The sequence below is a fragment of the Mirounga angustirostris genome, unplaced genomic scaffold, assembly GCF_029215605.1.
Source record: "Mirounga angustirostris isolate CCGP_5_RB_7025 unplaced genomic scaffold, mMirAng1.0.hap1 SCAF_71, whole genome shotgun sequence".
Lineage (NCBI taxonomy): Eukaryota > Metazoa > Chordata > Mammalia > Carnivora > Phocidae > Mirounga > Mirounga angustirostris.
Genome location: NW_026991779.1, coordinates 190,613 through 204,878, shown reverse-complemented (window position 1 = coordinate 204,878; position 14,266 = coordinate 190,613). Strand labels below are relative to the sequence as shown.

The 14,266-nt window shown below is 39.2% G+C and overlaps 1 protein-coding gene and 1 long non-coding RNA gene across 2 annotated transcripts; both read right to left on the bottom strand.

The window, feature by feature from the left end:
- Positions 1-1,201: 1,201 nt before the first annotated feature.
- Positions 1,202-6,548, bottom strand: LOC135363240 (uncharacterized). The gene is made up of 2 exons (XR_010408896.1): positions 6,436-6,548; positions 1,202-5,502 (listed from the first exon to the last, which is right to left on the bottom strand). It is a non-coding gene; the product is annotated as an uncharacterized LOC135363240 (long non-coding RNA).
- A 1,653-nt stretch (positions 6,549-8,201) lies between these two features.
- On the bottom strand, positions 8,202-13,627 carry LOC135363242 (rho GTPase-activating protein 20-like). The gene is made up of 3 exons (XM_064583877.1): positions 12,078-13,627; positions 10,532-10,693; positions 8,202-9,026 (listed from the first exon to the last, which is right to left on the bottom strand). The coding sequence occupies exons 1-3, from the start codon at positions 12,117-12,119 to the stop codon at positions 8,913-8,915; spliced, it is 318 nt and encodes a 105-aa protein (XP_064439947.1). The 5' UTR covers positions 12,120-13,627; the 3' UTR covers positions 8,202-8,912.
- Between the last annotated feature and the right edge of the window lie 639 nt (positions 13,628-14,266).

Sequence of the window (14,266 nt, the reverse complement as noted above, 5' to 3'; positions counted from 1 at the left end):
TTGAGAATCACCGTTTCATAAAATTTTAGTGGATTCTAGTAAAAGATAATAGAGGGATAGTGCAGCAAATTAGTCAAAGATATAATAGCTGAGAAATTTTAATATATATAAATAAAAATTGATAGAGAAAATACTAAACTTTAATTATCAATCCAACAAAAATTAGCCTGCATGAATAAACTAGGCAAGCCTCTAGAAAGTTTGATCAAGGTAGATGTGTACACACATAAAAATTAGGAAAGGAAGAAAAAAGAAACCAGGAGAAATCTCTGATGAAAGAAAAATACAAAATAAGGTGGTCAGTGTAACTCAAAGTACATTGTAACGACAATAAATGTAAATAGATTAAATCACTCTATTAAAAATCAGAAATTATCAGCATGGATATAAAAAAATCAGTTATATGCTGCTTATAAGGCACACTGCTATACACACATGCACACAAACACACTCTGAAACAGAAAATATAAAAAGGAAAAAAAAGAAATATACTAAGCATATATGAACCAAAAAAGAGCTGGTGCAACAATATCTGTCAAAATAGAATATGAAGTCAACACATTAATGTGAATAAAGCAAATAAGCTATACTTCATGAAAAGGCTATAGAAGTGATAAATTTGTATTTGCCTAACAATATAGAGTTAAACTCTAAAACACCAAAAGCCAACAACTACAAAAATTCAGAATTACAAAATAAAATTGAAAAGCTCATGTAAGCATAATGGCAAAATTTAACACCTCTTTCAGAAACCACATATTTGGAGAATATACAGAGAATCTGAGGAACGCATAGGACATAATTGTGAATTTACATATGCCTGCACCCAAAAGACAACACAACAGAGGATACACATTCTCCTAAAGCATGCATGCAACACATTAGATATGTATAAAATTAACTGTATACTCTCAGTCACAAAAAGTCATAGTTATTCAAACCATATTATCTAATTACTATGTAATTTATTTAGAAATTAACTACTACCACTAGTAATTAAAATCCTATAGGTTAGAAAATCTGAAAAAAACAAAAGCTTAAACAATGAGTAAGTGAAAAAATACTTCACAAAGAGAATCATAAACTGTAATGGTTTTATCAACAAACTAAAATATGAAAAATTTGTGAGATATAGATAAAGCAGTACTTAGAAGTTATGAATAGTCTTATTAAATATATTTACTAAATTTAAATGAGCTAGCATTTAATCCAAGAAGCTAGATGAAGAAGTGAAAACAGTAAGAAAGTTGAAGCAATAGAATGGTAAAAGCAAAACACAAATTAATAACCTAGGAAAAAACATTAATGGAGATGATTTTTAAAATCTATTTCTTTGAAAGCTAATAAACTAGGCAAGCCTCTAGAAAGTTTGATCAAGGTAGATGTGTACACACATAAATGCATTATCATATAATGGAATACTAGACGGAGTGAACCAGGTCATCCATACAGAGGAATCACAAAACCTATGGTAAAAAGATAAAATTGCTGAATGATAAGAATTTCTGTAGTTTACTTATTCATTTAACAATGTTTTGTATGTTTATATATACAAATTGTGTGTGTGTGTGTGTATGCATGGGTATGTTGTGGATATTTATGTAATAAAGTCACCTCTAACATTTTCTTAAGAAGTGTAAAGCACGTGGTGAAATGTTAGCATTTTTAAATCTTTCAAGAAATTAAATTAATATATGTGTGCTTGGAGTTTCTTTTTACCCCCTTTACTCAATCCCATTCTTTCCTTCCACAGAGGTAATCACTATCCTGAAGACGGTGTTGTTTTGTTTTTTCTTTCCCAACTAGTTTTATATTTTTACATTTTGGAAAAACTCCCATTCTTACAAAGCAGTTTCGCTTTTTCCATTTTAGGAAATTACAACTTTCCTTTGACAGTTTGGTTTTCTAGTTGTTTCTTTTATTTGACAAAGGAATGATACCATTTTTTAAAGATTAAGCCAACTAAATTAATACTGACATTTAGGCCAAGGACCATAAGGAAGCCAATTTTTTCTTAGCACCAATTATGTTGTGGGTAAGTAAAACAAAACAAAACTGGAAAATAGAGTCACCATCCACTATAAATCTTCAGAGTATTACTGGCCCATTCGGCTTAAGCATAGAAAGAATTACAGAAAAATATAAAAGGCATCGTTCAGTGCTCTCTGAAAAGAAGTGGCTTCTTGTACTAATATATATTCCATTCACCAAATTCTTACATGTTGCTTTTGTGGAATAAACATTGAGTGATTATATATATATCCCACTTAATTTATCATGGTAATTAATCCCAACCATCCATGATATTAATTTGCTGATATTGGTAGCCTGTGAGTCGCTTTCTTTCTGGAATAAAATAGGAGAGTCATTCTAAGTACCTTTATTTTACTTCTGGAGATGTTTAACCTTAACTACATCACTAAGTGCAGATTGACTGATGACTACACACATCTTACTCCCAGGTACGGTAAAGGCCAATATCAGAATGTCTAATTGCCTTTTATTCATTCTAGATTAGGCAATTAAGTTCTTTTACAGTTTATCAGAGTTCCTAGGATCTTTTCCTCAAATTTAAGAAATAAATTGTTATTCTCAAGGAGACATTATGCTTGAGTCTCCTGAAGGAAATACTAACATTTATTAACCATTTTCCTAGGTCAGGAATCTCTTGAGTTGCCATTGACAAATAAGTTCAATTTCAGCTTTTCTTTACCTTCTGGTATTTCTAGCTCCTCTTCTTTTCAATTTTTTTTTTTTTAATATCTTCCTTGGCTTAAAAACTCACAGATGCATTGCCCAGCCATGTTTTTTTGCCCCTTTTATTCTGGATTGTTGATATTTAGAAGAAATTTAATACAAAAATGCAATTATTCCCAAATGCATCACACCGATATCAGATTTTTTACATAATGAATAAAAATAATATATCCCAGAACTTGTGAATAAGGCTGTGAAGTCATATCTAAAAAAATTGGTCAAACTGATGATGTCTTATTGCCACCCATTGAAATTCCATATGTGCTGTATTCTACCTCTTCAGTTTTAAAACTTGCAGTTGCTACCAATGTGTATAAAATCTCTACACCCTTCGAAAATTGAACATATTCATTCATATTTTTTTGAGTAGAAATTTAGCCAGGCATTAAAAGTAATATAAAACTAACACAAGATACAGTTGTTTACCACAGGAATTTGGATTTGCTGAATAATGTATGAACACACTGGCATAATTCCCGACGGTGCAAAGCAGCATACGAGCCAATGTCTAGTAGGGGCAAGCGCTCATGTAAAGAACAATTAATTTGAGATCAGGAAGGCTTTGTGAAATTCTGGGAGTGGAGAACCCAGATGGCTACCTAGTTAGTGGGTGGAAACGTAGAGACCAAGGAGAGGTGAGGATTATAGTTAGAAAAGTGAGTGTGACTTATTCAGGGGCCAGTACCGTTTCTGACCTAGCTAAAGCAAAGGATCTACAATGGGAAAGAGTGAAGACAAAATTGATTACTAGAGCAGGTTGCATTGTGGAGGATCTAAAAAAGGACATTTTTTTCTGAAAAAAAAAAATTCAAAGATCTATTGATGGCTTCTTAGCAGGTGAGTGAAATGGTAAAATCTGTGAGTTAAGAAGAAATAAATTCAGAGCGATGTTTATTAATGTATGTTCCCAGGATCATTAATTAATGGGGTTACTCCAAAAGGGCCAAGCAATGTCAAATAAGTGTGGAAAAAACTGGAGCATTTGACTTCAAAAGGAAAATACAGAATTTCCCTAACCTATTTGACCAGGGAACCCTTTCTAGGAAAACTGTGCTTGGATCATATATTCTATATATATTGATACCAACCTCAATGTATACATTGACATATGTAATAAATGTCCAATTCTGTGTTTTTAAATAGCTCGCTTGGTGTCTAGTTTGATTCTCTGTTCCCAGATTGGTAGAAATTCAGGATCTCTTAATTTCCCCCAGGAGTGTGTCTATGTTCTGGAGTCTTCTAGTGCCAGGGAGTTAGAAGGCTATGAAATGGCGAGGTGGCACTTATCTGCTGCTTTGGGTCATTGATGTATACTAGCATCTGCTGAGATGTCCTCACTGTTCTCTGGTCCTGGGGAATTGGTCAGTACTACTGTTGTTGAGACATGTCTTTCAAACCTGGTGGCTCTCTGTAGTTCTTCCATACTATTCTGGAATTGATGGGAATACTTTTCTTACTGATCTGTTCCATGCTGAGGTATAAGAAACTCTATGTGGACCCACAGGGGCCCCGTCTTTCTTAGACAAGTCAATTAGCTATTCTGTGAGGCCTTCCTGCTTTCTTTTGGCTTCTATCCAGGAAAAGGGGCAGATGTCCCATGTACCTAATGATTTTGGGCTTTTCCCATGAGATTTCCACCTAAATCTTCTACTCTATGCCATGAGTAAGTTTTGTTTCCTAGAAAGCTAAATTTTTAAAACTCATAAGCAACAAAGGGCTCCCTTTTCCTCATATTCTCCTATAGCTTCTATTCCCTGAGGAAGTGATTTAGTTGTCCGTAAGACAGCTTAAGACCGGGACAAGGATAGAGGCAAAGAATACCTGAGGTAAAAAATCAGTTACTATTTCAAAGATACTTCCTACCACACTTTGAATGCCTTTTAGGAAATGCTGATTATAATCCACTGAGGATTAAAAGCCGATGAATAAAAGGATGTGTGTAGTAGTGGTGCTGCCTTGAGCTTTGATTATCATGTGTGGTCTTAATAAATAATGAATGCCTCCTTGTCTTGTAAATCACTGTCTTTGGCATGGTGCTTTGCACAGTCCTCTCCCACATTAACTCTTGAAAAGCCTTTCTTGCTTCTGGCAACTCTTCCTCCACCATATGCAGGACAGGCTAGCTCGTTGAAGACATGGGGACCAGCTGAGAGCCAACACCAATAAACAGACTCCTAGGTTAGCTCCAGATGAGCTGCCAGCTGACTGCAGGTGCTCAAGTGACCTCAGCTGAGACCAGAACTGCTCAGATGAGCCTCCACTGAAGTGTTGATATGAATCATAAACAAGTAAAATGGTTGTCTAACCCACTGAGTGATGGAATTACTTTTATTGCATCAGTATAAAAATATGCAATACACTACAATGCAACAAAGTACATAATATGAGATGGTAGGTATTGAAGACAGAGGAGATACTTTGTGGGAAGATTTCCTCAATATGGATAATATGAGATGAGGCAAAAGAAAAATTCTAATGGGATGAGCAAGTTCCTTGGAAGGGGCTCATTTTTCATTCATTGGAAAAACAGTTCATTTTATTTTCTATTTTATAGGAACTAAAGAAAACGGAAGAGTCAAGTGTCATTATGTAGATGGTACTCTTCAGTGACTTAGAAAACTGTAGACAGGTAGCTGGGTGGAACCATGCCAGATGGGGTCTTCGTATCATTCTGCAGTTGTGCCTTTTTGTAAATCACTCTCACTCTCACTGGCTTGGATTCAAGAGGTGGATTTCCTGACACTACTGAAATGAAAAATAAACAGTTGTCTTATATAAGCATATTCTCAGACATTACACTAGATTTATCTTAATTCCTGATGACATGTATTTTCCTAAAGATTTCCTCAAAGCAATGACAAAACCGTCATAAAACCAAGAAATGTCAAAAATATAGAGGGATTGATGAGATGTGTCTCCAAGTTCTGAATCGAAAGTCTATTATAAGGTGGACTGCTACGAGTTAGCTGTGATTAGCTAGGCTCAAATATACTAGCTCTAGTCTCAGGGGCACTTCTCCTAGTCCTATTAATGGCTTTTTTTTGAAATTTATTTTACATCCATCACCTTATTTAATCTTTACAACAATTCTAAGATTTAGACAATATTTTTATCCACAATTTTAGAGAGAAAGAACTGATGCCAGTTCTTTTCAACCCAGTTCAAAGGACACTGGAATCCTGTGGTGCCTCAAGAGCCCCTGAGCCAAAAGAGGAGGGAGGGGAAGAAAGGCCACTTGCTCTGGCTTCAACCAGAGCACATCTAATATACATAAGTATATACATTGTGTTTAAAAATTAGATATTCTAAATTTCTAATTATATATTATATATATAACTAAACATATATGTATGATATGACATATATATATGGCACCCATTCAAATTTGGTTAGAGAAATTCCCAAACACTGTAGCATACCATGATGAGTCCTAATGCCCTTATGATCTACACTAGAAACTTCTTGAAGTTAGAGACCTCATCTTATCCTTTCTTTGGTCTCACAACAGTGTGGAACCTCCCTTGACCTGTGAGCCAGCCTTCGGAAGAAGGAGCCCATGGAAATCCTTGCCCTGGCGATGCTCTGGGCTCCAGAACAGCTCTGTCTAAGCATCTCCCATGACCCCTGGCAACCTTGCTGTCTGCTTCTCACTAAAGCCAATTAAATTACTCCCGGTACCTGCAGCCTTCTCGCTGTTACCACGACTCATTGAGTTCTCGCCCAAGAGGGAAGTGATGTCTTCTCCAAATATCCTGAGGCAATTTTCAATGAGAAATTGTACAAGACATATCTGTAACACAAAAAGACAAGAATGGGGTGCTCTTTTCCATAGGGCATAGTTATAAATCACATTTTCTATACAGACCTTGGATCTAAGAAAAAATGGGAAGGACTTCCCAGTAAAATTCAGACTTGATAAAAATACGTAGAAACCAGGGGCACCTGGGTGGCTCAGTCGGTAAAGCGTCTGCCTTCGGCTCAGGTCATGAAAGCAGGGTGCTGGGATCAGCCCTACATCACGCTCCCTGCTCAGCGGGAACCCTGCTTCTCCCTCTCCCACTCCCCCTGCTTGTGTTCCCTCTCTCGCTGTGTCTCTCTCAGTCAAGTAAATAAATAAAAGCTTAAGAAAAAACCAAAAAAACAAAAACACATAGAAACCAGAGTTCTCTCAGAAATAACTTAGAAAGAGTGATACTTTCCCGTGTACTTTGGGTATACATTTTAAAATACTGCTCATCCGTGGGCTAAAGTTATAATGCATGGCCTAGGTTAAGAGCTAACATTTTGGGATCAGTGGTTACATCTTTAAGCCTAGGATAAATTTGGGGGCCCCTCAGTTGAGCGTCTGACTCTTGATTTCGGCTCAGATCACAATCTCATGGTGGTGAGATCCAGCTCCACATGGAGCCACCTTTGGGCTCCGTGCTCAGCAGGGAATCGGCTTGGGCTTCTCCCTCTCCCTCTCCCTCTTCTTCTGCCCCTGCCCCTCTCACAGTCTCTCTTTCCCTCTCTCAAATAAATACATATCAAAAAAATAAATAAAACTAGGATAATTTTCAAAGTAGCCTACCTTATTAAAGTTTATTTATTTTTTGCTTTTAAATTTTGTTTCCAGTTTTACTGAGCTGTAACTGATGTATACCATCTTATGAAACTTTATAAAGTATGAACGACAACTTAAGAAAACCATTTCTTAAATGAAGAAGTATCATAAAGTTGGGAAGCAGGGATTTTGGTGGGGTTGTGAGGGAAAACCCACACAGCTGGAGAGAAAACGTATCTGTCTGTCTAACTTCAGTCCCTTCTCACGCATTGCTTTGCCTCATGCTGGCTCTCTCTGGGTGAGCTTGGGGAAGACCTGTCATCTTATTAGGATATTCTGGAATCTCTTGCTAGTTTCCATATGACGTAGCAGAGGTGAAATAGTAGCTGAGTACTTTTCTAGATGAGCCACAATTGGCAGAGGAAGGCCAATGTGTTTGGAGGCATGGGGGCTCATATTGCCCAAGCCACCCAGGATGTGCCAGTGATGACCGGAGGAGCTGGCTGTTGTCGCCATTGTGTAGTGAGGAAACCATGGCTTTGCCCAAGGTTACGAGTCCCTCAGGGATTAGGCTGAGAGTTGAACCTTGACTGGTGAAGTTCCAAAGCCCAGGTTCTTTCCTATCGTATCACACGACTCTTCTCTCTCTCGTTTAGTCAGTCTAGTGTTTAGTCTCCTGGAGGGGGAAGAAGTGACTCGACTGCTCCGAGTTTCCCGTTTAACGACACCCCTTCCCAGACCCCGCCAGAGTAGGATAAAGAACTCTGCCACTCCACAGGGGCCTAATGAAAATGTGCACTTCACAAAGTTCCATCCGTCAGAGTTACTACTGCACTTGTCTGGTTCAAAGTAGGGATTCTACCCCCTGGGGGACAAAAATGAGAGCTCTCATTACCTTTCTTATCAAGTTGTCTTCCAATTCCAAGCTGCCGGAATCAGGTGGGTAAAGAACACTTGGGGCTATACAAACGGATAAATTATAAGCTGTCATCTGATTGGATGAGGAATGTAGCTCAATGTTGTATAGCACTCCAAAAAGGTATCGCAAGAGAACAACATTTGCTCTTGGCAGCTGGGCTAAAAGCCTAAGGTCAGAAAAACACACTTTTAAATTAGGCAAGTGATCCCACTTAAGAGGTTGGAAAAACAGAGACAGGGAACAGGATACATCCTTGTATATCTAGCACACAACCCGCTCTAGCAGAGTTCCAGGCATGAAGGTATACAAAATTGTTGCACTGAATTCAGTTCCTGAGCCAGATAACAACTTCTCTGCTTAGTTAAATGTTTCACAGACTTTTAAGGTCATAGCCCTGGAAGTCAATGCTCTAGCATCTGTCTTGGACCAGGGAATTTCGTCTACCAGTTTCATGGATCCAGAAGGGGTAAAATGGCCAAGGAGTCCACATTAATAAGATCAGGAGAAGAACAATAATAGCCCTAAAGCATGCCTCTATTCTGAAGCTGGACCCCATGGGTGTGAAGAATTGAAACTCTTTGGCGTTGGTCATGATTTTAGTAGGCAAAGCTGCAAAACGTAAGCCAATGTTTTCCTGATAGTATGTTGGGTGTATTTTGGAGATGTGACCAGAGTAGAGTAATTATGGCATCATTACCTCTGGGCTGCAGTTATCTTCTCCTCTTTGTTGCCGTGATCAATAACACTGAGCCATTTGTCATAGAGATCGGATAAAAATATACTTCCTTGGATATTTCTAAGAAAGTCCTTATGGAGATAAAAAAATATGTATATATATTATAGAAAATATTTATTGGAAATATTCCAGAGAAAATATGTAGTTAAAAAATTCAGTTCAGCCCCCACTTCCTTCACAGATACCCAAACTGCGACCCACACGGAGCTCGGCTCTGACTCTCCATTGACTTGCACACGCAGGAGCAGGTGCTTGGATTTTCTCCCGCTAAAACTTAGAGGCATAAAAGCAGAGCTTAGCCTGTGGTGGAAATGAAGATAAAGCTCCCTTCTATCATCTGGAACTTATTTTGTGTGAGTGCTTTTTTTTTTGCAAAGTACCACAAACTGACAGGGTCTGGCTATAGACCATCCTAAATCCTATTAGCTTCCTGGACAGAAATACACATACCCATGTTGCTTGTTTTAGACAAGGTGCTAGCTCTTAATTCTAGCAAGAAAAGGCCTGAAACAATCAAAACACAAACAGGTGGGCTCTTGCACACATATTAGGAAAGAACTAGGTCTTCTCACTCGGGGTAGGTGTGCTCCCTGGAAGAAAGCTACTCTCACAATTGCTTCATTCTTCCTTTTCTTAACTGTCTAAAAGTCGAGAGTCTAATGGCAGACTCACTGTGGTCCTGAGGATAGATTCATTTCTAGTTTAGGACAATTGTCCAGTTAGTTTGCCATGATATTATCAAGGCCAAGGTTGCAGAGTCTGATTCTCCACCAAGATCCGTCAACTTCAGGAAGAGAAAACTTTAGAAATGTCTAAGCACCATACCCACAAGTGCACACCCTCTTCCTAGTTGGTGCTGATAACACAGAATCAGGAAGGAACCTCCTAACTCTTGCTAAAAAATCGATTCCATGTGTGCACCTTACAGAGGGCAACGCTCATCTTGCTACCTAGTGTATCATCATTCTTCTCCTGTCTCCCAATGCCTACATGTATATTACTACTGGATATCACTATGGCCCCAGAGTAGGAGTGGTTACCTAAGTCATTTGCTATTTATCACATCTTCGAACATTAACGGGGGACAAGGGAAGACCAAATGTGACTGAGATTCAAAGACTGTACTCATTACTACATTAACATAGGGTTGTTCAGAGCTGTTAATTAGTGCCAAGGTGGATGGATTAAATTTTTTCCCTGCTCCATTTCTTTTGGAAACTTTGCCATCATTAGCAGGGTGGTGAGGATGTCTGTTTCGGTAAACAGTGTGTTTGTGTCAGTGCGTATTTTGAAATTTATTATCATGACTAGTAGTCATTTCAGTATTAGTATTTTGCATGGAGTCTTCAGGAGTGGAGGTGGGGAGGGCGGTGTGTAGTGAAAACAGAAAGTATTTCTAACACATGGGGCTTTTAACTCCTAAAGTAGCTTCCTTAAATTTTGATTTTGTCAAGCATTTTCAGCTTGTCAGGTTCTTAATCTGTTATGCCCATTACAGTTCTTGAGCAGTCATGATGAAGGACACCAATCATAGCTTCAGTTACTCACGTGTGGATAATGCTAGAACCTTCCCTACCTTGAAGACGGATGCGACCACATGAACAGATTCGCTGTACGGGTTCACTTTGACCCCAGAATTTAGTTTTTTCTTTAGGACTCTGCAGGATTTTATATTGGCTGATTTGCGGAAGACGCCTTCTGTGAGTGGCCCTTTTTGATTAATAAAGGAAAGCATATCCTGTAGGAAGAAAAGAAAAGTATATGGCATCTCATATCCACAAACGCAGAGCACAAGCTTGCCTCCGTTTTGAAAGAGGAGGGGAATGTAATGGTACACTGTTTTTGAGCTGGAAGGACTAAAGTCAATTTAGATTGTTTTTTTTTTTCAGTGTCTCTCTATATACTTGCTACCGAAATATCTATTTTACAGTCATACACTGAAACATTTTAAACACTTCTTTTAATCAGATTTTCCTTTCCACTGAGTTTCCACTTTTAAATCAAACTTCTCTGCTTCAAAGCCTTTGGGGAATCACCATCTGTTTCCTACTTTAGCATTTTTTTCTAATTATTCCCTACATAGATGCTCTTCCCCAAGTATGGAAGTCTATTTAGGAAATACTCATTTCCCATTTGTTTATTTCTCTTTAAGTGACTGTATACTCCTTTCCTACTTGTTCTATTTCCTTCCCTCTTTTAAAGTCAGGCTCAGGAACTCTCTTCTCCTTCTCTGATTACCCTCCCTTCTCATGAGTCTTTCATTGTCTTTTGCTGTATCTTCATGTCCTCTCCCTGCTGTGTAGAAACTTAATAAGGGCTGGACTCAGGGAATCCAACGGATCTGAAGTCTATTATGCTACTTATCTATTGTCTGAGCTGGGGCACATACATCCTGTACTGAGGCTTTTCTGATTCGTTTAGGCAGTGCGGAGGATGATAATCCTAGCTAGCCCCTAAATTTGCTGTGATGCATGGACCTGGGGTAGTAGCTAGCAGGTAACATGCTAGCTAAGGTGATATATTTCTTCATAGCTAGCAGAACGTTCCCTACATACCGTACAGTGCTTGCAGAGATACCGAATACTCAGTGAATGTACACACTGACAATTCACTACAGCAGTTTGAGATAACACGGGCCAAACTCTGTGGCTTTCATTTGACATACTCTGTTAGGATTAACAGATTCCTATTTGCCAGAGGATGAGTCTATGCTCGTGTCAGATGTTTGCAGTTGTTAGACTGAGTAGACTCTGCTGAAGGAGACTTGAGACTCATGTGAGGAGGAAGGCAATGAAGGGAGAGTGTGAAGATGAGGTGGACTCTCAGAGATTCCCATACACAGAGTCCATTTTGACTCATCTGAACAGGCCTCCATGGGTCTTTGTGGAAACAAGACAGAAGTGGAATGGACAAGAATGTTTTTTCCTTTTGTATTTGCCTCATGAGTCTGCTGGACCTAAATCAGATTCTGTTCTTTGAAATAACAGTAACAGAGCTCCTCTTCCAAAGCCAGGGACTATGTAATGACGTCTCCATTTGGGGATAGATTTGGATGAGGACGCTTGGCCTTTCAGTTTCCGCTCCTCAGGAGGGCTATAGAAGACCAAAAGGAGATGACCTACCAGAATTGGAAAGGGCAGGTTGTCTTTATCACAGATATCCATGAGGGAAACTCCAAAGAGCTGTCCTGGCTTTGCGGAAGGTGGGGCTGTGCACTGGGTGAGCTGGCAAGTGCGGGAGCCCCACCAAAAGGCCCTGTCTCTGAAAAAATGGCTTTTCACAGTCTTCCGGCCGGAGTCTAAGAAGAAGAGAGAGTACTAGTAGTAGTAGTTGTTGTGTAATACGCTGAACCTTCTTTTTCCTTTTTTTTTTTTTTTTTTTTTATAGATTTTATTCATATTTTGACAGAGGGAGAGAGACAACGAGAGAGGGAACACAAGCAGGGGGAGGGGGAGAGGGAGAAGCAGGCTTCCTTCAGAGCAGGGAGCCCAACGCGGGGGTCGATTCCAGGACCCCCGGATCATGACCTGAGCTGAAGGCAGACGCTTAACAACTGAGCCACCCATGTGCTCCAGGCTCATCTTAATTCCTAATGACTTGTATTTTCCTATAGATTTCCTCAAAGCAATGTGGTAAGCATCATAAAACCAAGAAATGTCAGAAATATGGAGGGATTGATGATACGTGTCTCCAGGTTCTGAATCGAAAGTCTACCTTCTAAGGTGGACTGCTGCCAGGTAGCTGTGATTAGCTAGGCTCAAATCATACTACCTCTGGTGTCAGGAGCAGTTCTGCTACTCCTATTAATGGGTTTTTCTTGGATTACATCCATCATCTTATAGAGTGTTTACCACAATTCTAAGATTTAGACATTATTTTTATCTACATTTTAGAGATGAATAAACTGATGCTGAGCTGGAATAACTGGCCAAATATAATATAGCTGGTAAATGGGGGCATAGGAATTTACACTCTGGAGAGGTTGTTTGACATCAAGTCAAGTCCTTTTTTCTCAATGATGCCAGTTCTTTTCAACCCGTTTCAAAGGGCACTGGATTCCTGTGGTGCCTCAAGAGCCCCTGAGCCAAAAGAGGAGGGAGGGGAAGAAAGGCCCCTTGCTCTGGCTTCAACCAGAGCACATCTTATATACATAAATATATATATTATGATTATATATTTATATAGAATAAGTATCTAATTATATATTATGTATATATAACTACATATATATGTATGATGTTATATATATATGTGTGTGTATATATATATATATATAGAACCCATTTAGAATTTTGTTAGAAAAAATTCCCAAACACTGTAGCATACCATGAAGTGTCCTAATGCCCTTATGATCTACACTAGAAACTTCTTTAAGTCAGACATCTCATCTTGTCCTTTCTTTGGTCTCACAAGAGTGTGGAACGTCCCCTGACCAGTGAGCCAGCCTTCGGAAGAAGGAGCACATGGAAATCCTTGCCCTGGCGATGCTCTGGGCTCCAGAACATCTCCCATGACCCCTGGCAACATTGCTGTCTGCTTCTCACTAAAGCCAATTAAATTACTCCCGGTACCTGCAGCCTTCTCGCTGTTACCACGACTCATTGAGTTCTCGCCCAAGAGGGAAGTGATGTCTTCTCCAAATATCCTGAGGCAATTTTCAATGAGAAATTGTACAAGACAAATCTGTAACACAAAAAGACAAGAATGGGGTGCTCTTATCCATAGGGCATAGTTAGAAATCACATTTTGTATACAGACCTTGGATCTAAGAAAAAATGGGAAGGACTTCTCAGAAAAATTCAGAGTTGATAAAAATACGTAGAAACCAGGGGCGCCTGGGTGGCTCAGTCGGTTAAGCGTCTGCGTTCGGCTCAGGTCATAATCCCAGGGTGCTGGGATCAGCCCTACATCGGGCTCCCTGCTCAGCGGGAAGCCTGCTTCTCCCTCTCCCACTCCCCCTGCTTGTGTTCCCTCTCTCGCTGTGACTCTCTCAGTCAAGTAAATAAATAAAAGTTTAAAAAAAACACAAAGAAACAGAAACACATAGAAACCAGAGTTCTCTCAGAAATAACTTAGAAGGAGTGATACTTTCCTGTGTACTTTGGGTACACATTTTAAAATACTGCCCATCCGTGGGCTAAAGTTATAATGCGTGGCCTAGTTTAAGAGCTAACATTTTGGGATCAGTGGTTATGTCTTTAAGCCTAGGATAAATTTCGGGGCCCCTCAGTTGGGCGTCTGACTCTTGATTGTGGCGCAGATCACGATCTCATGGTGGTGCGAAGCAGCCCCACATGGAGCCAACTTTGGG

What these genes read in the sequence shown, in the direction of transcription:
- LOC135363242 (XM_064583877.1), bottom strand. Translation starts at nt 12,119, where the DNA reads ATGGATATCTGTGATAAAGACAACCTGCCCTTTCCAATTCTG. An exon ending in ACCTGCCCTTTCCAATTCTG is followed by an intron (nt 10,694 to 12,077) that starts GTAGGTCATCTC and finishes TTCTTCCTACAG; the next exon opens with GATATGCTTTCCTTTATTAA. An exon ending in TGGTCGCATCCGTCTTCAAG is followed by an intron (nt 9,027 to 10,531) that starts GTAGGGAAGGTT and finishes TATCTCCATAAG; the next exon opens with GACTTTCTTAGAAATATCCA.